Source organism: Schistocerca serialis, chromosome 1, assembly GCF_023864345.2.
Source record: "Schistocerca serialis cubense isolate TAMUIC-IGC-003099 chromosome 1, iqSchSeri2.2, whole genome shotgun sequence".
NCBI classification, from domain to species: Eukaryota; Metazoa; Arthropoda; class Insecta; order Orthoptera; family Acrididae; genus Schistocerca; species Schistocerca serialis.
The window spans coordinates 1132547995-1132571639 of record NC_064638.1 but is presented as its reverse complement, the minus strand read 5'-3'; the positions used below and the strand labels follow the sequence as shown (position 1 = coordinate 1132571639).

Below are 23645 nucleotides of genomic sequence, written 5' to 3'. Positions count from 1 at the left end.
TGTGTGTTTTCTAGTTTAGAAGAAGGCCTTTTGGGTGAAAGCTTAAATGTATAGCAGTCTTTTTGTTGCACTTGTCGGTGACTCAACATCTCCTCTATATGTTGAGCAGCACTCTATCCTTTTCATAATATTGTCTTTACAGTTGCAAATGTCTTTTTCACCCCTATGAGAATTTTGCTACCTTCATTTCCTACCCCCCCGCCCCCCCCCCCCTCCCCAGTTATTTCCCCTCCCTCGTTGTATCAAATCAGGATCTCAAATGGGAGTATCTTATTGTTAAATAGAAACCCAGCAAAATGGAGCATTTCACTTCCTTTAATATCACTCCTAGAGTAAATAAGTACTATTTCTTTCCTTGTTACACTTTAATTTTCTACAACTGTATGGTAAACATCCAAATTTACTTCACAGGTTATGTTTTCCAAATTCTTATAAGACTGGAATTTGTGTTCTGCTGCTTGTTGTAGTGTAGTTACTTTTTGTGGGGAATTTTTATTTTATAGAGGAATTTGATATTTGAAGTTCAGAATAACACAATTTCTAAAAATTTTGACTGGTCTAATAAACTGTGTCTGGAACAGCGACCTCCATTGATTTAGTTAAAACAAGACTCTTCCCGATTCTAGAAATGTATTTTATTTGTGTAGTATCCAATAATTTGGAAGCTATTTTAATCTAAAATCTTCATTGTTTATATAAAAATGTAATAGTAAATACTGTTTAAAAGACACTTAGAAAAAGTAGGGTCTGATTAATTAATATTAAAAAATATGATCAGTTATGGGAGGCGTAATAAAATGCATATTACTTACCAGTATATTAACTAAAATTAGGTTAACTTAAACTGTATTAAATAAGTATATTTAAATATTTTTTGCATTGTTAGTATAAATGCTCAAATTTGAGAAAAGCCTTTGTGAAGTGTCTGGCCAGAATTTTGCCTGTCCATTCATTCATTCATTCATTCATTAGTTGTAGAAGGTGAACATTCAGGAATGTGGAACAATCAAGGTATATTTTAACTAAAGAAACGTGTCATTGAAACACTACATGTACACTGTTTTAACAGTAAACTCTCTCTGTATTATTTAATCGTATTGATGCATATGGTAGCTAAATTTAATTAAATAAATCAGAAAGAAAGTGGAAAGTGAGGAAAAAAAATGGCATAGAAGTAATATTTTTGTATAGGCTATTATCTGTCTCAGTGTGTTAGGTTTCAAACAGTCATCTACTGATATGCCAGTTCTTTATCATGTACTGTGAAATTTATTGAAATGATGAGATTCCAGCAGTAATTGAATAGTCAGCTTAATAAGATTAATAGGTCATAACATTAAGAGACCCTTGTTGCGATTTGTACAGGTGTGTTGTATACGGTCAGAAGTGACTTCTTGGCTCTTTTATGCTGTTTTGTGCATTTTATTCTTATTTTCTAGATTACAGTTTTTGCTATAAAAGACTCAGTAAACCAACGCTAACACACAATTGTGAATTAGCTTTGATTTATCATGTGTTCTATGATAAGTTAATATAGCTATCAACTGATTTGACAGACTTTACCTCAGTAAAGTCTGTAAAATATATTAAAATACCTCTTACCTGCTCTGTCTCTTGCTCAAGAGGTGTGGATTGCTCTCTCTCTCTCTCTCTCTCTCTGTGTGTGTGTGTGTGTGTGTGTGTGTGTGTGTGTGTGTGTGTGTTTTATTTTACAACTTTTTGTTGCAGTATTATCCAGATTTCTCTCTATCTGGAAGTCAGTATTTTTGTGTAAAGTTTTCTGCTCTTAAGTACAATTACATTAAACTCATTTGCTCCACAACTGATATTCAATTTCAGCTATCATGTACCAGAAGTACGTATTGTAACATGTGAACCTCTGAAGATTGGTCAGAGAAGTGAATTCATTCTGAAGTTGTGTAACCCAACACAGCACCAAAGCACTGTGCAGTTCTTGATCTTACCTTCTCCTGATGAAGATCTAGAGGAATGGCGGAAAGAAATGGAAGAAAAGAAGAAGAAACTAGAAAAGAAAGAATCTGAGGTATCTTTCTGCTCTCTAATAAAAACTTAACTTAAAGTGTATGTATGCAAAATCACATTGCTAATCTTTTGTTCCTGTTGTCTTTACTACCAAAGAAAGAATTTGCAGGAGGAAATATTATTTGCTCTATCATTTCTTATCTTATACACTTAGAGCTGTTTTCTCATTGCTGTGACTTTGTGCACTTTGTTGGGTTGAGTAGGGCCAGATAAGGCAAATGGGGGAGAAGGTGTTGACATTCTGGAGGAATGCGGGTAGGGTATCCTCATCCTCAATACAGATTATGAAAGTTGAAACCAGATGAGGGGTTTAGGATTCTAGGTGTTTAAGAAGAATTCCTCTAAATAGTCCATGAATAGGCTGGCATAAAATGGTACCATGTGGGAGCCCATAGCAGTACCCCAGATTTGTATGTAGGAAATGCCTTCAAAGGAGAAATAATTGTGTTGTTGTTGTGGTCTTCAGTCCTGAGACTGGTTTAATGCAGCTCTCCATGCCGCTCTATCCCATGCAAGCTTCTTCATCTCCCAGTACCTACTGCAACCTACATCCATCTGAATCTGCTTAGTGTATTCATCTCTTGGTCTCCCTCTACGATTTTTACCCTCCACGCTGCCCTCCAATACTAAATTTGTGATCCCTTGATGCCTCAGAACATGTCCTACCAACCGATCCCTTCTTCTGGTCAAGTTGTGCCACAAACTTCTCTTCTCCCCAATCCTATTCAATACTTCCTCATTAGTTATGTGATCTACCCATCTAATCTTCAGCATTCTTCTGTAGCACCACATTTCGAAAGCTTCTATTCTCTTCTTGTCCAAACTATTTATCGTCCATGTTTCACTTCCATACATGGCTACGCTCCATACAAATACTTTCAGAAATGACTTCCTGACACTTAAATCTATACTCGACGTTAACAAATTTCTCTTCTTCAGAAACGCTTTCCTTGCCATTGCCAGTCTACATTTTATACCCTCTCTACTTCGACCATCATCAGTTATTTTGCTCCTTTACTACTTTAAGTGTCTCATTTCCTAATCTAATTCCCTCAGCATCACCCGACTTAATTCGACTAAATTCCATTATCCTCGTTTTGCTTTTGTTGATGTTCATCTTATATCCTCCTTTCAAGACGCTATCCATTCCATTCAACTGCTCTTCCAAGTCCTTTGCTATCTCTGACAGATTTACAATGTCATCGGGGAGCCTCAAAGTTTTTATTTCTTCTCCATGGATTTTAATACCTACTCCGAATTTTTTTTTTTTTTTTTTTTTTTTGTTTCCTTTACTGCTTGCTCAATATACAGATTGAATAACATCGGGGAGGGACTACAACCCAGTCTTACTCCCTTCCCAACAACTGCCTCCCTTTCATGTCCTTCGACTCATATAACTGCCATCTGGTTTCTGTACAAATTGTAAATAGCCTTTCGCTCCCTGTATTTTACCCCTGCCACCCTTAGAATTTGAAATAGAATATTCCAGTCAACATTGTCAAAAGCTTTCTCTAAGTCTACAAATGCTAGAAACGTAGGTTTGCCTTTCCTTAATCTTTCTTCTAAGATAAGTCGTAAAGTCAGTATTGCCTCACGTGTTCCAGTATTTCTACGGAATCCAAACTGATCTTCCCCGAGGTCGGCTTCTACCAGTTTTTCCATTCGTCTGTAAAGAATTCGTGTTAGTATTTTGCAGCTGTGGCTTATTAAACTGATTGTTCGGTAATTTTCACATCTGTCAACACCTGCTTTCTTTGGGATTGGAATTATTATATTCTTCTTGAAGTCTGATGGTATTTTGCCTGTTTCATACATCTTGCTCACCAGATGGTAGAGTTTTGTCAGGACTGGCTCTCCCAAGGCCGTCAGTAGTTCCAATGGAATGTTGTCTAATCCGGGGGCCTTGTTTCGACTAGGTCTTTCAGTGCTCTGTCAAACTCTTCACGCAGTATCGTATCTCCCATTTCATCTTCATCTACATGCTCTTCCATTTCCATAATATTGTCCTCAAGTACATCACCGTTGTATAGACCCTCTATATACTCCTTCCACCTTTCTGCTTTCCCTTCTTTGCTTAGAACTGGGTTTCCATCTGTGCTCTTGATGTTCATACAAGTGGTTCTCTTATCTCCAAAGGTCTCTTTAATTTTCCTGTAGGCAGTATCTATCTTACCTCTAGTGAGATAAGCCTCTACATCTTTACATTTGTCCTCTAGCCATCCCTGCTTAGCCATTTTGCACTTCCCGCCGATCTCATTTTTGAGACGTTTGTATTCCTTTTTGCCTGCTGCATTTACTGCACTTTTATATTTTCTCCTTTCATCAATTAAATTCAGTATTTCTTCTGTTACCCAAGGATTTCTACTAGTCCTCGTCTTTTTACGTACTTGATCCTCTGCTGCCTTCACCACTTCATCCCTCAAAGCTACCCATTCTTCTTCTACTGTATTGATTTCCCCCATTCCTGTCAATTGTTCCCTAATACTCTCCCTGAAACTCTGTACAACCTCTGGTTCTTTCAGTTTATCCAGGTCCCATCTCCTTAAGTTCCCACCTTTTTGCAGTTTCTTCAGTTTTAATCTACAGGTCATAACCAATAGATTGTGGTCAGAGTCCACATCTGCCCCTGGAAATGTCTTACAATTTAAAACCTGGTTCCTAAATCTCTGTCTTACCATTATATAATCTGATACCTGTTAGTATCTCCAGGGTTCTTCCATGTATACAACGAAATAATTGTGGGCGAGAATATAGTTCATCATGGCGACTGGGAAGGAGGTTGTTGGTTTGGAATATTTCAGGTGTTTGGAGAGGTAGTGTTCAATATCGGTAAGGCCATGTGCGTTAGTGATGTTAGTTTAAAGAGAGGTGGCATCAGTAGTGACGAGCAGGGTGTTGAGTGGTAAAGGAACAGGAACCATGGAGAGTCAGTGGAGGAAATGATTGGTGTCTTTTTGTTTAGGAGGATGGGTTGCAGGTAATAGACTGAAGATGTTGGTCTACGAGAGCAGAGATTCTTTCAGTGGGGGTTCAGTAACCAGCCACAATGGGGTGTCCTGGGTGATTGGGTTTATGGACTTTAGGAAGCATGTAGAAGGTAGGAGTGGAGGGAGTGTTAGGAGTGAGGAGAGAGATGGACCCTGGGCAGAGGTTCTGGGATGAGCCTAAGGATTTGAGGAGAGACTGGAGATCCTGCTGGATTTCTGGAATGGGGTCACTGTGGCAGGGTTTATAGGCAGATGAATCTGACACCTTGCAGAGTCCTTCTGTCAGGTAATCAACGGAATTAAAGACGACAGTGGTGAAGCCTTTGTCAGCAGTTAGGATTGTAAGGTCAGGGTAAGTTTTTAGATGGTGAATTGTGTTTCTTTCTGTGGATGTAAAGTTGATTTACATGTTGAGGGATTTAGTGAATAATGGTGAAGCAAACGAGGTTAAGAAACTTAAGAAGCTAACAGGGTGATTTGGGGACAGTGGGAGTGGATCACAGTTGGATGGAGGAGTGAACTGAGTCACTTAAATATTTCCGATACACAAACTTTACAAATACAAACAAGGTATTTCAAGAAGCTTCCAGAAATTGTAAATACAAAATAACAAATAATTACTGGTGTCAGGTTTGAACCAGCGATATGCAGCATGCCCGACATCACACTAATGGCATTTGAGCTCCCAGCAATATTGAAACATGGTACACTCTTTTCAATGAACAATGGTTAGAATCTGAAATCAAACCTTAATTTGTTAGCTGGTTAAGAAAATTGTAATAATATTTTTTTTAAAAAACTTTTGATTCGGCGAATATGAGATGTCAGACTGTAGTATCTCATTCTTAAAGACCACTCAGGGGCTCAACATTCATTTGCGGAGTACAGACTTGGCGACCCCAGGGTTCCTGAGCTGGGAACTGGTAAGCACCAGAAGTCCCCCGTCACTGTAAGCTCTGGGCATGCTTCGGCGACCATTGTGCAGTGCGGCGGTGCAACGTTGTGTGGCACAGGGAACAGGGATCTTGGCTTGACCGCCTGGTTCGCAAGGATGAAATAAACCACCTTAATGAAAACCTTCTTCCTGAGGTGTGCTGAGCACTGGATGAGGTGCATGGCTGTTGAGGTTAAACAGTCGTTAACGGGTAACCTCTGGGGAACCTGCCACACCTGAGTTATATAAGGCTTACTCAGGCATGCAGGGCTCTGTCTGAGTGGACCCTTATTTCCCTAGCTGCTTGTGCGAATGACAGAGATTCTCCAAAATTTTCTTTTCCTCCTCTCAGAGGAAAGGGCGGACCGCTGGTAGGTCTAATACCCAGTCAAACAAGAGGGCTCATGCGGCCAGTCCTGCTAATTCAGGACCTATTCAGAATGGTGGTATTTCTAGTACCAGAACACATGCTGCTAGCCATAATGTGTTTTTCATCGTCAAGAGGAAAGAGGGTAGTTTGGAAAAGGCTTTACCGTTCTATATTTGAAAGGGCTGAGAGAAAATCTGTGGCACTTAAAAGTCAGCCACGTGCTTTCGAAATGGAATATTCTTAGTGTAAATTTCTACTTCCCAGCAAGCAGTTAACTTCCAAAAAGCTAGATGTGTTGGGGAGTGTGCTATAGAGACAGAACTGCACAACACCTTGAACTACAGCAAAGGTGGTGTGAATTGTAGGGATCTCGTTGACATACCCAGAGAAGAACGGAAAAATAAGTGGGCCCAAGAAGGCATTGTTGATGTACTAAATATAATGAAAATGGTGGGTGGTGATATAGTGAAACGGCCTCTTTGGTACTTACTTTCAACAGAACAAAACTTCCAGAGCACGTCAAGGCAGGTGTCCTTCGTCCCGGCTGCGACCTTATTTCCCAAACCCAATGTGCTGTTTTGAGTGACAGTGCTTTGGGCACGCTACTGTTGGATGTAAGGGAGAAGCCACTTGTGGCAAATGTGGGAAGGCCACCCCATGAAGGAGTTGGTTGTTCGTCTCTTGTGAAGTGTGTCAACTGCTCCAGAGATCTCCCTCTCTAGGGCAGGGACTGCAGTGTCTTTCTTGAAGAAAGGAAGATACAGGAAATAAAAACAGCTGAACATATTTCATATGGAGAGTCCGAAAAGATCTTTGCGGCTCCCAAAGTTTGCTGCCTCCTTTGTCTGCTATGCATCTGCTCTTAAACAACCAGTTCACAAGCCCGATGCTGCTATCCAGACGGACGTTGCTAGTGACAGCACTAGTACCTGCATTTGCCAGTGAACTTGTGCTGCTGCAGTTCCTAATAAGCCAACACTTCCTCCCAAAACATCAGACAATTTTGTTGTTGCTAACGTTGCAAAGCCCCCTACTAGACCAAAGGTTAAGTATGCTCCATCGTCCAGTAATGCCACTGCCACTGTCGCGGTTATGGCTCTGAAGACTATTCAGAGCAAGAATTCAAAGGCCAAACGTCCACCATCAATGGAGTCGGGAAGTAAACAGTCGGATGATGTCGAGGTTGTATTATCTGACATCTCCCTCGACTCTTCGGTAGAGCTAATACAGCTTGATGTTGGACTGGGGCAATCATCTCGCCCCAAGACTGAGCCCCAACCATTACGGGCTCGCCTTTCAGGCGAAAAGACAGGGTGAAACTGCAACCCACGTGATAGATGGTTCCCATGTTACACTGGAACATTAATAGGTGCAGGACACATTTGGAGGAACTGAAACTTCTCTGAATGCTCCCTGTGGGTGTGTTAATAGGAAACCACTTTTAAAGCCACTGACACTCCTGTGTTATGATGGTATACCCTTCACCGCAAGGATGATCTGACTAGGGACAGAGCCAAGGGAGAGATTGCTGTGTTTGTCAATAGCACACGTCACTCCTTTGCTCGCCTCATGGCAGCTGACCTGCAAGCCGTTTCTGTCGAAATTCATGGGTGTCAGAGGATCACTGTTTGCTCACTGTATCTACCCCTCCAAGATGCTATAGACTCTGAGGCTCTCGCATATCTTGTGCAATAACTCTTGTGACCATTTCTCCTACTGGGAGACTTCATTATATTGTGGGGCTCGACCTCTGCTTGCCCTTTGGGTCAGGTTTTGGAGAGCCTCATGAAGTCTCATGAACTGTGTTTTGGAGAGCCTCATGAAGTCTCATGAACTGTGCAGTACATCCTCAGCAGAGGTACACTCACTCATTTCTATACTGCTACTGGGTCATTCTCAGTCATCAACCTCTCTTTCTGCTCTTCTGCCATCACAGACTGTGCTCAGTGGGAGGCCGTTGCCGACCTTCATTCTGGCAGATTGGAGCAAACGGTTAACGGTCATCTGGTGTGATTGTTAGAGACCAGGCAGCTCCTTAGCTGCTCTCAGTGTGGTTTCTGGAGATTTTGGTCCACTGTCGATAACCTTACCCTGCTGGAGTCAGCTATTCAGCAGGCTTTCCTCTAAACATCGCTGGATTAGCATACTCTTTGATATCAGTAAGGTGTACGATACTGCTAGGAGACACTATTCTCACACAGCTGCATCAGTGGCGCTTTTGTGGCCACCTCCCCATGTTCATATGGTTCTTCTTGTCTCAGCTGTTTTTTAGGACTTTAATAGGTGACTCATTGTCAGATCGTTTTGAGCAGGAGAATTTTGTTCCTCAGGACAGTGTTTTAAGTGTTGCCCTATTTGCTGTAGCCATAAACAGTTTCACATCTATGATAAGTAGTCTTGTACAGTGGTCAGTATCTGTGGACAATTTTGCTGTTTTCTGTGTTCCCTCCACTGTTGCAACAGCAAGCCATCAGTGGCAATTTACAGTGTGGAGGTTGGCGTAGTGGGCTGCAAAGATGGTCTTTCAGTTTCCTCCAGATAAGTGTGTGTGTGTGTGCGTGTCATTTTCGTCATTTTTAATTTACCTGTCTTGCAAATAAGGGACACCATCGAACATTTTAGAGACTCAGTGAGGTTTCTGGGCCGCGTTTTAGACTCCAAATTGTCAGGGTTGCCACACTTGAGAGACCTGGAAGCCAGGACCCTCAAGGCACTGAACATCATCAAGTGCCTTTGCCACAGGTCTTGGGGAGTGGACAGGACGCATCTGCTCCAGTTTTATAGGGCTTTCGTGCGTTTGCAGCTGGACTATAGGTGCACAATGTATGGATCGGCGAGGCCTCTCTCTCTCTCTCTCTCTCTCTCTCTCTCTCTCTCTCTCTCTCTCTCTCTCTCTCTCTCTCTCTCTCTCTCTACCCCCCCCCTTTCCCTCTCCTTTTTTGAAAGAAAAAAAAAAAGAAGACGACGAAAAGATCATTGACGCTGTCCGCCATGAGGTGCTTCAGTTGGCCATGGGTGCTTATAGGACAAGTCCCATACCCAGTTTCAGTGCTGAGGCTGGGGAACTGCCACTCACCATCCAGTGGCAGTTCCTCATCATGTAGCAGGCATGTAAGTTCCTCACAGTTCCAACTTCACCTGTGTATGTACTGTTGCTCGTTCGCCTCTGGAACGCCTTTTGACCAACCATCCACAAACCAATGTTCCATTTGGCATCTGCGTGCAGCATGTGCTGGAGCCACTCGGTGTGGAGAATGTACGACCCCAAACCCAGGGTTTTAACAGTCTACCGCCTTGGTTACTGCAGAGGCCCAGTGCTATTTTAGATTTTGTGCAGTACAGGAGACCTTGCACTCCTGCTTCTGTTTTTCTGATATTTTATATAAGCACTGTAACTGTGTAGCTGGGTCTTCAGCAGGTGGCACTGTTGGTTGCTCTGTTATTTCCCCAGATTATGTCCTCAAGATCCAATTGTCTCAAGAATTTATTGTCTTTGATACAGAATTATACACAATCTTGCAGGCACCGAAGAAGATTTGACATTCTTCCAGTGCTAAATTTCTTGTCTGTTCAGATCCACTGAGTGCTGTCCACTCCCTCCTCCAGCTATGACTGGGGAAAGAGGTGTCATTCTACTGGGTGCCAGGGAACATGAGTTTTACAGGGAACGAAAGGGTGGATCTAGCAGCTAAGGAGGTGTCGTGATCCTCATTTATTTCAGTGTGCCATCCCTATGCAAGCTATCACCTCCCTGTTGTTGAGGTACAAAGTCCTGTGTCAACGGGAAGACTAGTGGCTGGAAATGACTGACAGTAAACTCTGTGTTGTAAAGCCAACAACTCAACAGTGGCATACCTCCTTCCAGCCATGTTGGTGGGACAAGGTCTTTCTTAAATGTGTTTGCATAGGCCACACCCTATGCCCCACACCCTATGATGCACGGATTCTTACTCCGGCAAGAGGACCCTCCAATGTGTGATGTTTGTGGTGTGCAGATTATTGTGTGCCACATTTTGTTGGACTGTGTTTCATTTTCTGACTAATGAGCCGTCTGCCCTCTTTTTTTTTAAGTAACTTTCAAATGAATATGGCTCAGTTTTTTAAGTTTTGTGAACTGTCCAACATTTTTAACAAGATTTTAGGGAGATGTTTCTAATGTGTTAACAGCTCACCAAAGTTTTTTGTAAGTGGTCAGCTAGTCACATTTCCCTGTGCTTTCCTTTTAGCTCTTCTGTGTTTTGTTGTCTCTGTGAATACATGTATAGCTATTTTTCCTCTTTCTAATTTGTTTTAGTGCATGTGAGATTGAGTGATTGTGTGGTAATTTTGAGTGCATGAGTGTGCAACAATTTATCTCCACATTCATTTGTTTTTGTTTTGATAAGTGCAAGGGTGCGTGCACGTGCACGTGCACACACACACACACACACACACACACACACACACACACACACACACCTCACCCCTCACCCCTCACCAACTTTCCAACAGATGACCACGTGGCAGCCAGACACAATGGTCTTGTGTGTGTGAGTTGCATTGCACGTTCACGTGTGTGTGTGTGTGTGTGTGTGTGTGTGTTTTGTCTCATACAGAAAGAGGCTTCTTGGGCTAAAGCGTACTTGTTTAGCGGTATTTTTGTTGTGCCTGGCTGCGTCACAACAAAAGTTCATTTGAGTTTTCTTAAAGTTAAAGAGGATCAACCTTTCCTTAAAAACTTCTGTTGTGCGTCTACAAGTGTTCCAAGAGAAAATGTTGCTAGTAAAATAAAAATTGAACTCAGTCAATTCCAAGCAAATATTTGAATTTTGAGCAAATGTGAGACAGTTTGTAATTCTAAAACCCTTCTTGACAATCAGTTGGGTCATTTTGAACAAGGCACAATGTTACAAAAGCCTAATCAGTGTGACTTTTCAACATTATAAAAGGGAACTCAAAAAGGAAGTTTTCATTGCCTTGTAATCAGAGATGGAGAGACATTTAATCTGATGTTCCCAGACCATTCAATTGCTTGTAACATTAAAATGGGCACAGTTAAATGCAAATACATTATAGAGCACGGTCTTACTCCCTATTTTTGTGATGAACTTAAAAATAAACAGTGTTCGTCTGATAAACATGTCCTATGTATTGGTGAGTCATTAAACAAGATTATTCAGAGAGGTTAGATGTATATGTTTGTGAATTATTTTGATGTCAGTAGAAGGAGAGTTAAGTACAGATAGTTTTAAAAGTGGGTGTTTAGTTGGAGCTACTTGCTGCATATGTCAGTAATGCAATTCGTAAAAGGCTAAGAATAAAAGTCAGAGTTAACAATTTTACTTGAGAATATAAATAACAGGCTCTCAGAAGAATGTTGGTTGGGCATGGCAGGATGTCAATGTGAGGGGAAACATTGGTACGTCATTAGGTGCAGCAAGGCATTGACTGTGCAGGAACAATCATATAAAGTCACATTTGCCAATATGTGAGAGTGCTACTGGGCACTTTTGGAAGTGCCAACATGGAATGGGCAATGTGGCCTGCCATACAGTATAAAGGCAGATGCAGTGGCACACACCAGAGGGGTAAACCTTGAACTGTCACGTGAGAGGGACCTTCACATAGATCAGGCCCAGGTCCTGGAGTTACAGAAGTTGCTCTGGCTCTATGACTCTTGTTATGTAGTCAGATTTGCGTATCTTTATCAAGGGGAACTTTACTGTTAGTACTATAGTGACAGTGGACCTCCGGTCATTCATTTACTTTGCTCAGATGAGCATTGGAGATTGTTACTGTTCAAATATTTTGCCGTTATTTGTACATTTGCTGATAGCTATCACCACGTTAGCTAAACAGGATGATGGAGCCTGACAGATAAAAATTTAAACAAAAATTGTGTTCCCTAGAAGGGACTAACAATATGTCTGTTAAAGAGTTGAGGGTCAGAGAATATTTATTTATTTAGAAGCGGGAAGCAAGGGAAACCAGAATCATAGTAAAAAAGTGAATCATGTATGATAAACTTAACTAATAAATGTGATATATACTTCAGTATATATCTGTAATCATGATCCCAAATGTGATTAAGAACAGTTCTTTGACTTCTGTTGTCAAGAAGTTATTGAAACACACAAGGATTAAAATTTATCTTGAAGCGAAACTTAAATTAAAAAAAAAAAAAAAAAAAAAAAAATATGCCTTTGCAGTAGGTAGCAGCCTTACTGCAAATTTTAAAAGATGTTAAATTTCGTTATCACTAGTTCTCAAAGTCTCAGTTATGGACAGTATGTAAAGTTAAGGAAAGGCAACCAGTCACCTACGTCTGACTGATGTGTGGTACATAGAAACACTCAGTGAAAAGGTTTATTTGCTCTAGTTTTTGAGCTCATGCTCTGTCAGTAGTGAAAGTGTGTACATTCACACACACACAATGAGACTAACTGTTGATTATCAGTTATTGAGAGGAGTTGCTTGTAAGATGGAGGTAGAGAAGTAGTAGGGATGAACACACACACAAAGATGATGTCGCGAGGTAGTGTAGTGCTGGTCTTTGACAAATGATTCAGCGGCTGCTCAGTAAGATGAAAAGAGTTCAGTGGGTAGAGCATGTAAGAGAGAGATGAGGGAGGAATGAGGAGGAAGATGGACATGAAGGGGGAGAGGGAAGAGAAAAAGAAAGAGATTGAAAAGGGGGAGGAGAGAGAGAGAGAGAGAGAATGTGAAAAGGTAGTGCACTGTGTGAACAGGGAAGGAGTGGTGTGGACAGAGGAGAGGTGGTGGTTTAGGCCAGGCGGATTTTGGGAGCATAGGTTAGGATGGGGAGACAGTTCTCACCTGTGTAGTTCTGAGAAACTAGTGCTAGAAGGGAGTTCCCAAATGGCACCCATGATGCTGCACATTAATTAATTGCAGCATAGCTGATATTTAACATGGCTGCTTTCATGCGTGGTCCTGCCTTTTATAGGGTAGGAAATGTCTGTGACTGTCCTGAGGTACACTCACTCATTTCTGTACTGCTACTGGGTCATTCTCAGTGTATGGGACACCTCTGGCACCTAGGTTGACAACAAGGAAATGACAATGATGACAATTTAGTGCATTATTGGAATAGGGATGGACAGGAATATTGTGTACATTGGGTGGGCAGAACAACACTACATTGGGTGATATGGCTATGATGTTCGGTAGGATATACCTCATCTCAGGGCACAACGGGAGGTAGTCGAAGCCCTGGTGTAGGATGTGGCTGAGGTTTTCAGGGCCAGGGTGACACTGGGTCATCAGAGGAATGCTGACTGGTGGCTGTTTAACAAGTTTATTGGTGTACTGACCATTTTCTCAACTCTTTTGCATTGTTCAGCAGTTGCAGATTTTGTTGTTCTTGAACATATTATGTGTGGAAAATATTGTATTTATAAATAACCAATGTGAAGTGGCAGTCTGTATGTGTTGTGCTAATAAAGCTATCCCGAGTACATTATAAATTACACTTGATTTTTACAGAAAGAGGTGACATTCTCACTGTCGTCATCACTGACACGACAGTTGTCGATGACAGAAGAGCCGAAACCTGTCCGTGTTAATCTCACTGGGGAAGTTGAACTGCCAACAAGCACTGTAATTCTGCCTCCAAGGGATGATGCAGCTGAATATGATGATTCCGGTGATACTCATAACTTCCAAGATGATCCCAAGTATGTTTTCAGGTGAAATCGCCTGTTTCATTTACATTATTCAGTAATAAATATTACTTGTTTGATAATATCTGAGTCAGTGTTTAAGGATGTAGTGTTGTTATCTGCTTTATACTATCTGTCGATTCACTACATCTCTGAAACCATTTACCAACAACTCCTTGAAGTATTGTAGGTTGGCTGTTGAGGAATTCATTGTAGCAAGTTACAGGTGCTTCTTGGGACTTGAGACAATTGCCAAAGAGACTTTATTCTGTTTTTTTGTAATACAGTTAAATCACATGAGACTGTAGCTGAATGGTAAGGTAGGATCAGAAATTTTTCAGATCTGATGCTGCTTAGGAAATGCTTGTCTTTTGGGCAGACTGTAGGCAGATGGGTGGAAAAGCTCTTGTTGAAAAGGCTTCGGTGTCTTGGAGAAAACACTGGCTATAAAATTTGTGGCAGAAGAAATTGATGTCACTTGCAGAGCCACTAGCTTATATTCTCAGCTTTGATTGCTATTGCATTTGTCATTTGAAGTACTGGGCCCCAGCTCATCCACAGTAACATATCAGTTGGATTTTATTTTACATATAATATTTTTTCTTTTTTTCCAACAGTGCAGATGCTGCCGAGGAATTTGTTTTCTTTTGGCTTTTGTTCAAAAATGGAGCACCCTTCTTGCACAAAGCTGTCTCACACACAGTTCTCCTCGTAAATTGTACTGTAGTAATTCAGGTTAAACACCTTTAATTACGCCTCATCCAGTACCATTATGTGCTCCTTATGTTTCCATCAGCGGTTGCCCCCAGAAACATTTTGCAGTTTAAAATCTTATTTTCCAAAGCTCCGTTGTAGCATAACATAACGTATCTGAAACATTTCGTCATCTCCTTCTCTCACCCTTGTACTCGGGCTTTTTTTTTCTGCAAACATATAACCGTTATAGACAGTGTCATATGCAGTTGTTGATTTATGGAAGGCTCATATAATTTAGATAACCGAAGAACATGAAATTACCAGAACAGCATTTCCAGAGCAGGTCAAAGTAAGGAAAAGGCAACCACTCCAATCGTGCTATACACACATAAAAAAAAGTTTTGCATCACATCGGTTCCGAGAGTTCCAGAACCTGTACAGAAAATTGGAACAGAGATCAACATAAACATCATATTCGCCCTTTTTATTGCTCATGAAAACCACACCTTGCATGTTGTACCACCATACAGCAAGACATTCAAAGGTGGTGGTCCACATTGCTGTACGCACCAGTACCTCTGATACCCAGTAGCACGTCCTCTTGCATTAATGCATGCCTGTATTCATCGTGGCATACTATCCACAAGTTCATCAAGGCAGTGTTAGTCCAGATTGTCCCACTACTCAAAGGCGATTCAGCGTAGATCCCTCAGAGTGGTTGGTGGGTCACGTCATCCATAAACAGCCCTTTCCAATCTATCGCAGGCATGTTCAATAGGGTTCATGTCTGTAGAACATGCTGGCCACTCTAGTCGAGCGATGTCGTTATCCTGAAGGAAGTCATACACAAGATGTGCTTTACAGAGGCGCGAATTGCCCATGACAGCAGGGAACCTCCACCTTGCTGCACTTGTTGGATAGTGTGTCTAAGGCCCGGTTGCCTCCAAACACATCTCCAACAATTGTCTGGTTGAAGGCATATGCTACGCTCATCGTTGAAGAGAACGTGATGCCAATCCTGAGCAGTCTATTTGGCATGTTGTTGGGCCCATCTGTACCGTGCTGCATGGTGTCGTGGTTGCAAAGAAGGACCTTGCCATGGATGTCAGGAGTGAATTTGCGCATCATGCAGCCTATTGCGCACAGTTTGAGTTGTAACACAACATCCTGTGGCTGAATGAAAAGCATTATTTAACATTGTGGCTTTGCTGTCAGGGTTCGTCCGAACCATAATCCTTAGGTAGGGGTCATCCACTTGGGCAGCCTGAGTGAGGCATGTGGTCGACAGTTCCTGTCTTTCTGTATCTCCTGCACGTCTGAACATCATCACTTTGGTTCATTCCGGGAAGTCTGGACACTTCCCTTGTTGAGAGCCCATCCTGGCGGGTGCAATTGAACCGTGGTATTGACCATCTAGGCATGGTTGAACTAGAGATAACACATGCTGTGTACCTCCTTCCTGGTGAAATGACTGGAACTGGTTGGCTGTCAGATCCCCTCCGTCTAATAGGCACTGCTCAGGCATGGTTGTTTACATCTTTGGGTGGGTTTAGTGATATCTCTGAACAGTCAAAAGGTCTGTGTCTGTGATACAGTATCCACAGTCAACATCTGTCTTCCCGAGTTCTCGGAACCGGGGTGCTGCAAAACTATTTTTGTGTGTGTGTGTGTGTGTGTGTGTGTGTGGGTGGGTGGGTGTGAGTGAGCTAACCCTTGTTGTCTTAGAATGTGCCTTATCATCATATGACCCCTTCCTGGCTCAAGTTGTACCACAAATTTCTTGTCTTCCCAATTCTGTTCAGTACTTCCTCATTAGTTAGCATTTTTTGTAGCACCACAGTTCAAGAGTTTCTATTTGTATTCTCTTCTTGTCAAAACTGTTTATCATTCGTGTTTCATTTCCATACGTACTTACACTCCATGTAAGTAGCTTCAAAAATACTTGCTTACATTTAAGTCTATACTAGATGTTAACAATTTCTCTTCTTCAGAAACGCTTTGCTTGCCATTGCCAGTCTACATTTTGTATCCTCTCTGCTTTGGCCATCCTTAGTTATTTTGCTACCCAAATAAGACAACTCCTGCACTACTTTGTGTCTTGTCTCCTAATCTAATGCCCTCAGCATCACCTGATTTAATTCGGCTACATTCCATTATCCTTGTTTTGCTTTTGTTAACGTTCATGTTACATCCACCTTTCAAGACATCGTCGATTCCTTTCAAATGCTCTTCCAAGTTCTTTGCTGTCTGTGACAGAATTACAGTGTCAATGGCAAACCTCAAAGTTTTAGTTTCTTACCCATAAATTTTAATTCTCTTTCCAAATTTCTTTTTGGTTCCCTACACATCTTGCTCAGTGTACAGACTGTATAACATCGGGGATAGGCTACAACCCTGCCTTATCAACCATTGCTTCCCTTTCTTGTGCCTCGACTCTTATAACAACTGTCTGGCTTCTGTACAAGTTGTAGATAGCCTTTTGCTCCTTGTATTTTACTCCTGCTACCTTCAGAATTTCAAAGAGAGAATTCCAGTCAACATTATGAAAAGCTTTCTCTAAGTCAACAAATGCTGTAAAAGTAGGTTTGCTTTTCCTTAATATATCTTTTAAGATAAGTTGTAAGATCAATATTGTTTCTTGTGTCCCTACATTTCTCCTAAATCCAAACTGATCATCCCTGAGGTCAGCATCTACCAGTTTTTACATTCTTTTGTAAAGAATTCATGTTAGTATTTTGCAACCATGAAATTTTTAACTGGTAGTTTGGTAATTTGCACACCTGTCAGCACCTGTCTTATTTGGAACTGTAATTCTTTAAGTTTGAAGTTATTTTGCCTATCACAAACATCTTGCACACCAGACGGAAGAGTTTTGTCGTGGCTATGTGATGAAATGTCGTCTACTCCAACAACCCTATTTCGACTTATGTTTCAGTGCTCTGTAAAATTCTTCTCGCAGTATCATATCTCCCATCTCATTTTCATCTACGTCCTCTTCCATTTCTGTAATATTGTCTTCAGGTTGTTCTTCCTTGTATAGACACTATATACACTTCTTCCACCTTTCTGCTTTCGCACCTTTGTTTAGGACTGGTTTTCTATCAGAGCTCTTGATATTTACAGAGCTGCTTCTCTTTTCTCCAAAGACCTCTTTAATTTTCCTGTAGGTGGTATCTATCTTTCCACTTACATTTGTCCTCTAGCTATTCCTGTTTAGCCATTTTGCACTTCCTGTCAATCTCATTTTTTAGATGTTTGTATTCCCTTTTGACTTCTTCATATGCTGCATTTTTATATTTCCTCCTTTCATCGGTTAAATAAATACTGGCATACATAACACATTCAATCACATTAATGTAATTACTTTAGTGGAATCACAACAGGTTGCTTACTCTCATCCTGGGTTTTGAGTAACATGCCCATGTGACTAGTGCCCAAGAGGACAAACATATTGTTTGTTACTTAATGCAGGACTGTACACCTGTGCCACATTCCTTGAATCAGGAAATGGGCTTGTTTGCAGCAAGACAAGAATCCACTCAGACAGAGTTATGACATCTGGAGCACCACAGAGTGTCAGCACAGTGATTAGTGTTGTGGCTTCCCCTGACATAGTAGCAGAGAGAGGCACAATAACAGTGGTGTACTGAATGTCAACACTGGACGTAGGAGTAACACCACACCATCTTTTCAGTTGGTTCTGTGTACATCACGTTGAATATATTCACATGTGGAGGCTCCGAGGAGAACGAATATTCCCAGATAGCATTTGTCATCACCATATAGGACCAGCACCTGGTGTGCCAGTATGATTTGCCATTGGGTACAGCACACATTTATCTCTGGTTCACATAGCTGGTAATTTTGAGAGCAGTTCATATATTTCTGGTGTATTAAGGCCAGTAGCTGGGCCTTATCTTAGAGGTCTCCATGACATTATCTTTCAACAAGATAACACAATACTGCAAGTGACCCATGCTGTCCTGACTACCTTATACAGAGGATGTTCAACTGTTACCCTGGCCAGCAAGTTTCAGATCCCTCACCAATTGAAATCATATCATCATGTGCTCTTAAGAGACTGGTACGTCCTGACTAGCCAGCCACTATAATTGTGTAACAATGGCTTAGTGTTGATGCAGAATGGAATGACACTGCTATATGTCATCCCAACTGAGTCTGACTCGATGCCCAGCCAAGTGAGAGCTGTTTCCCTCTACTCCCCCAAATCACACATAAATTATTCTTGCTACTATACCATATAAGTACAATAAATAAAATTCCATTATTTCTGTTTTGCAATTTCAATGGCTAGCAGTGTGCAATGTTCGTAAACTTCATGACCTGTATTGTACATCTACTATATCCTGTTACATTTTAGATTTACTCTTGTATGATATAAAAGTGTCAATTCAGTTGGGTTACAGAAGTAATTTTGTTGTTACAGAGTTGTTGTATGGAGAAAGGCAAACAAAGCAGCAGTGAAGCTAGTAGTCATCCCCACAGAGGAGAGCAAAACTCATGATGGAGAGGTGGTTGTCGGTTTTCTGATGCAGTATACATATGTTAATACTATGGCAACTCTTGAACAAAAGGAACCACAGAAAGTTACTCTCAAAGTAAAAATATATGTTACATTAGGTAAAACTGCTATTTCTGAATAAGATAATTATAAAAGGTGCTTAACTGGTATGGGGTTATGGGTGTTGCAATGCTGTGAATGAAGTATAAGACGCTGGTCTCTATCTGTATTTATTGTGCAACTTTTTGTTAACTTATTAATCATATACAGTTGTTAATTTGTCTGAATTTGACTGAGCTTTATGCAACACAGTGTAACATGCGAAATTAATATAAAAGATCTAAAATGAATAATGGAGTGACTGTACTTGCCAGTCTTAACAAAATTATTTCTAAGCTAGCAAGTATACAATAGGGTGCCTACTGTTTCGGTATTTATGCTTCCTTGTGTCAAAAGGAAAATTCATTTTTAGAAAACTGCAAAATTGTGAGGAAACATGAGGCAAAATTCTAAGTACTGCCAACAGACTCCTTTAAAAGTCGGGACAAATCTAAACTAGTTCTTGAGACTGTTGGTTTCGTCCTTAGGGCAGAAAGATGGTTAGGTTGGGAAGGAAGTGCATCTCACTTGGACCCACCTGTTCCAGGGACTATGAGAGACAAAAATAAGGGAAGGTAACAGAGAGAGTAGGCACTCGAAGGTCGTGCATTGGTAACCACAGTGCCACCTCAGTCCAGATGAGATAAGGTAAAACAAGTAGTGCAATTAAGAACAAAGAAGAAAATGGAAAATTCAGGGAAACTATTTGCTACTTTTAAAAGTCCCAATTGGCAGTTCTTGGCTTATGTTTGTTTGGAAGCTGTGACTCAGTTTTAAGATATCTATCATTCATTTGTATGTACCAGTTGGTTTCATTATATTCTCAACGCTTTGGTAAATGCAACCAGATTGCTTTTCATTTTTGATTTTATGCTCAGCCCATACAAACATAGTATTAAAGTATTAACTGACATTTATATAGGAAACTGATATTTTGTTTAACATAATGTATTGATGCAGTCAGAATCAGCATTACTGCCTTGAACTTTGTAATTCTATGTAATCAATATGAATCTGCTTGATGTGATCACATTCAGGCTTTCAGCATTGTGCTTGTACTGAATATTTATTGTGCAATACAAAATATAACATTTTTTTGCAAACTTACCTTCCGGTAGTTACAGATGTTTATTTAACAGTGTTGTGAAAATGATTTTCAGCCTGATATTGGAATGTTATCATGGCTGACCTGATACCGCTGAAGGTAGTGTAATCATTAAATTCTTGGCGTACGTGAATGTGACAGTGAAGGTATATGTGAACAAATATCTCCTTCGGTAACAACAATTTTGTCCCCTTATGCAGTAAGACAATTTGGATTCCATGGCACAGTACTCAGATTCATAGCAGTTCCCACGGAAATTCCATTCTTACTTAAGCATTCATGCCTCTACAAACATGAAACAAATTATTATAATAAAACAGTAACTCTTCAGACTTTTGCAGATTTTTCAGTTCCAGCAGAACAGCTAGATGTACTGGAATATTTTCGAATTTGCCTCAACACATTCAAACAATGAATTGGTGTTATTGACGAGAAACAGATTTCAGTAGCCAACATTATGTCTGCACCTGTACATAAACATTTCCCAACTTCTTACATGCAACATCATACTCTACATAGGCATGTTTACAGTCTTTGTTAGTGGCTGTTATGGAGGAGGGATCAGTGTGTGAAGTTTAAATACAGCGGTCACTGTAGTCAACGCTTTTCAAGCATTACATCCATATGGAACTACGAGACAACATGTCGTCATGGAAACATCAAGAAGAAAGTTAGAATACAACTACAGATTAGAGCCTGTCCTCAGAAACTGTCCTTTGTCATCAATATACAATCTGCTAGATGTGATCACATTCAGTCTTTCAACATTGTGTTCGTACTGAATATTTGTCTTATTGTGCAATAAAAAAATATAATATTTTTTGCAAGCTTACCTCCTTTTAGTTGTATGGTAGGATGAAATGAAATTAAACTTCAGTTGTTTCACATTTGTAGAGGTTATTTCATTGGTTACAAAATCAAGTCAAATTTACAAAGAACTTGGTAATATGAGCCCACCTATCAGTAAGACATTGCACCCCCATCTGGTGTGGATGCATGCACTGATTTGGTTGAGAAGCCTGTCCTAGTGCCTTTGTATCATCTCCTGAACCAAGTTGGTTGACAGATGCTGAAACTAAAGCCCCTGTCACCAAGGATGGCGCTTCCGTGCATAGAGGCGAAGCGTGGGGGTGATGAGAACTGCCCATGCGCGGCAGCAAAGAGCGGGCAATCAAAGTCCACACTGCCGAACTGTATTGCTGCGGATAACAGTCTTGCTTGTTTGCCTATGGTACATTGTAATATACATTCAAATCTATGAGGGCAATAACAAATATTAAAACCAATTTTGATCAGTTATCATGAGAGAAATATTAATTCACTTCCACTGCTCCAAAGATTTACTTTGCGTGACGTCAGGAGGCGAGAACAACTGACACACTTTGTGAAGATGTGAAGTACAATTTTTCTCATAATGACATTAAAACTGCTTGCAATAATTACCATTTATAGCATTTTGGACTGCATTATAAGTAAAAATTTAATACAAAACAAAATTAACTTCAAGCACAAACCAAAATCATTATATCTGCTTGACAACTGCTTCTGCTCAGTAAAGACTATCATAAAAATTGTCAGTAAGTCGTCATATTTGTCGTTGTTAATGGGCTTTGTGAGTGTAAACTAACACATTCGATATTACAGTGAGAGATTGCATTTATAATTTATTGAACAAGCAAACAATTAACCATCATCTGCGAATAATTCCAGGTAATCTGACTGACAACATCAAAAACCACCGATATCTCGACAAGTAACAGTTACTGTCATTTTAGGGCCTTATCCAGATTGTGCCTTAAAAATGACAGAGGTGTACAAAATGGTGGGAGAAGCTTAACTTCTCCTTGGGCAATATGTTGAACATTATAGTCTTCATAATTAAAAGGATACAAAGTCGTAATCAAAAAGGTGAGGAAGTTCTCATTATTATATATGCAACTGACATGTTGACAAACATTGTTTAAACCATGAGTCTTTGAAACTAAGAAACATTATTACTTTGTTCCAAGGTCTACATCGTAATACCATCATCACTTCTATTTGAGTCTGTTTCTGAACAATCTGATTTTAAATTTACGATGATAGGTTCCAGACTTATATCCATCATCACTTCCCTGTCAAATTCGTCTTTCTGAAGCTTTTCAGCATGCCACACAGACTGTACCCGTGCTACAGTTGGGATGTTGTCTGTTGCGTCATTGTCTATTGTCTCATGCACAAACGATTCACTGTATGTTATCTTGAATGTTTTGTTTTTTTCTCCCACATAGCCTTAACACCCTTTGCCCAAATCAGTTCCATGGGGCTACAATGACAGTGACATGTGGGTAAATGCAAAACTGTGTGATCCCAGTCACGTGCAAGGAAGTAAAGTTTGTATGTTCTGTCACGTGACTTGTACAGTATAAATTAACGAGCTGCAGGAGATCGGCACAAGTCTGGTTTTTATGGTGCTTAATATTTTTATTTTTAAACCAGGGAAAAATATCCGCTTTTATGGTGTTTGTATTTGATGTTTTCCCTATATTAGTTGAATTATAATGCAATGAGCGACTTCGAAGCAAGGCATGGCAAGAAGTGTGAATCACGTCACGAAACTGAGAGCATTCATTGCTGAATGGTAATCACTGCTGTTTTTCTTGCACGTGAATACAAGTTTATTCTCAGAAATAAAACCAGAAGGTGAGTCAGCATGCAGAATAATTATCCAAGAACCTTTCCCTATGAGAACTTTAAAACCACCAGTTTAGTCATTTTCCAGCAGATCATCTTGGAATGATTCTAATTGATCCATGTTTCATCAAGGTAATAAACTGTTGAACTACCTCCTCCTCTTTTATCGTGAATATTTGTATGGGATATAGTTCATGCTGCTCCTAGGTCACTTCTTTGAACTAAAAACTCTCTTCTTAACATGTCTGGAATAAACTTCTTTTAAAATTCTTTACTTTGACGAAGCGCTTACCATTGAAGCCTGCATAACTGTAGCACATTTTTGTTATGTTGGGCATTCATCATTCATTAGGAGCACTTTAAAACATTATTGTTAAAACTATCCATTTATGTTACAGGTTCCTTGAGATTTTGATGCTTTCCTGGTGACATGAAACCAACTGTTTCTACAGTTCCTACAACTCTGACACGTCCCTTTACAATTCTCTTTACAGTTCTCTTGCTGACACTAAATGGTTCTGGAGTCCGTCCTTGTGTTTTCCAATGTCAACATTA

General features: G+C 40.4%; 1 protein-coding gene across 1 annotated transcript in view; it reads left to right on the top strand.

The window, feature by feature from the left end:
* Positions 1-21239, top strand: part of LOC126417158 (dynactin subunit 4) — a 53243-nt gene extending 32004 nt beyond the window's left edge. The window contains exons 5-7 of the mRNA XM_050085059.1: positions 1840-2044; positions 13820-14010; positions 19139-21239. Of these exons, the coding sequence (XP_049941016.1) occupies positions 1840-2044; positions 13820-14010; positions 19139-19355 (613 nt within the window). The 3' untranslated portion in view covers positions 19356-21239. The remainder of the gene's footprint in view (positions 1-1839; positions 2045-13819; positions 14011-19138) is intronic.
* The last annotated feature ends 2406 nt before the right edge of the window (positions 21240-23645 follow it).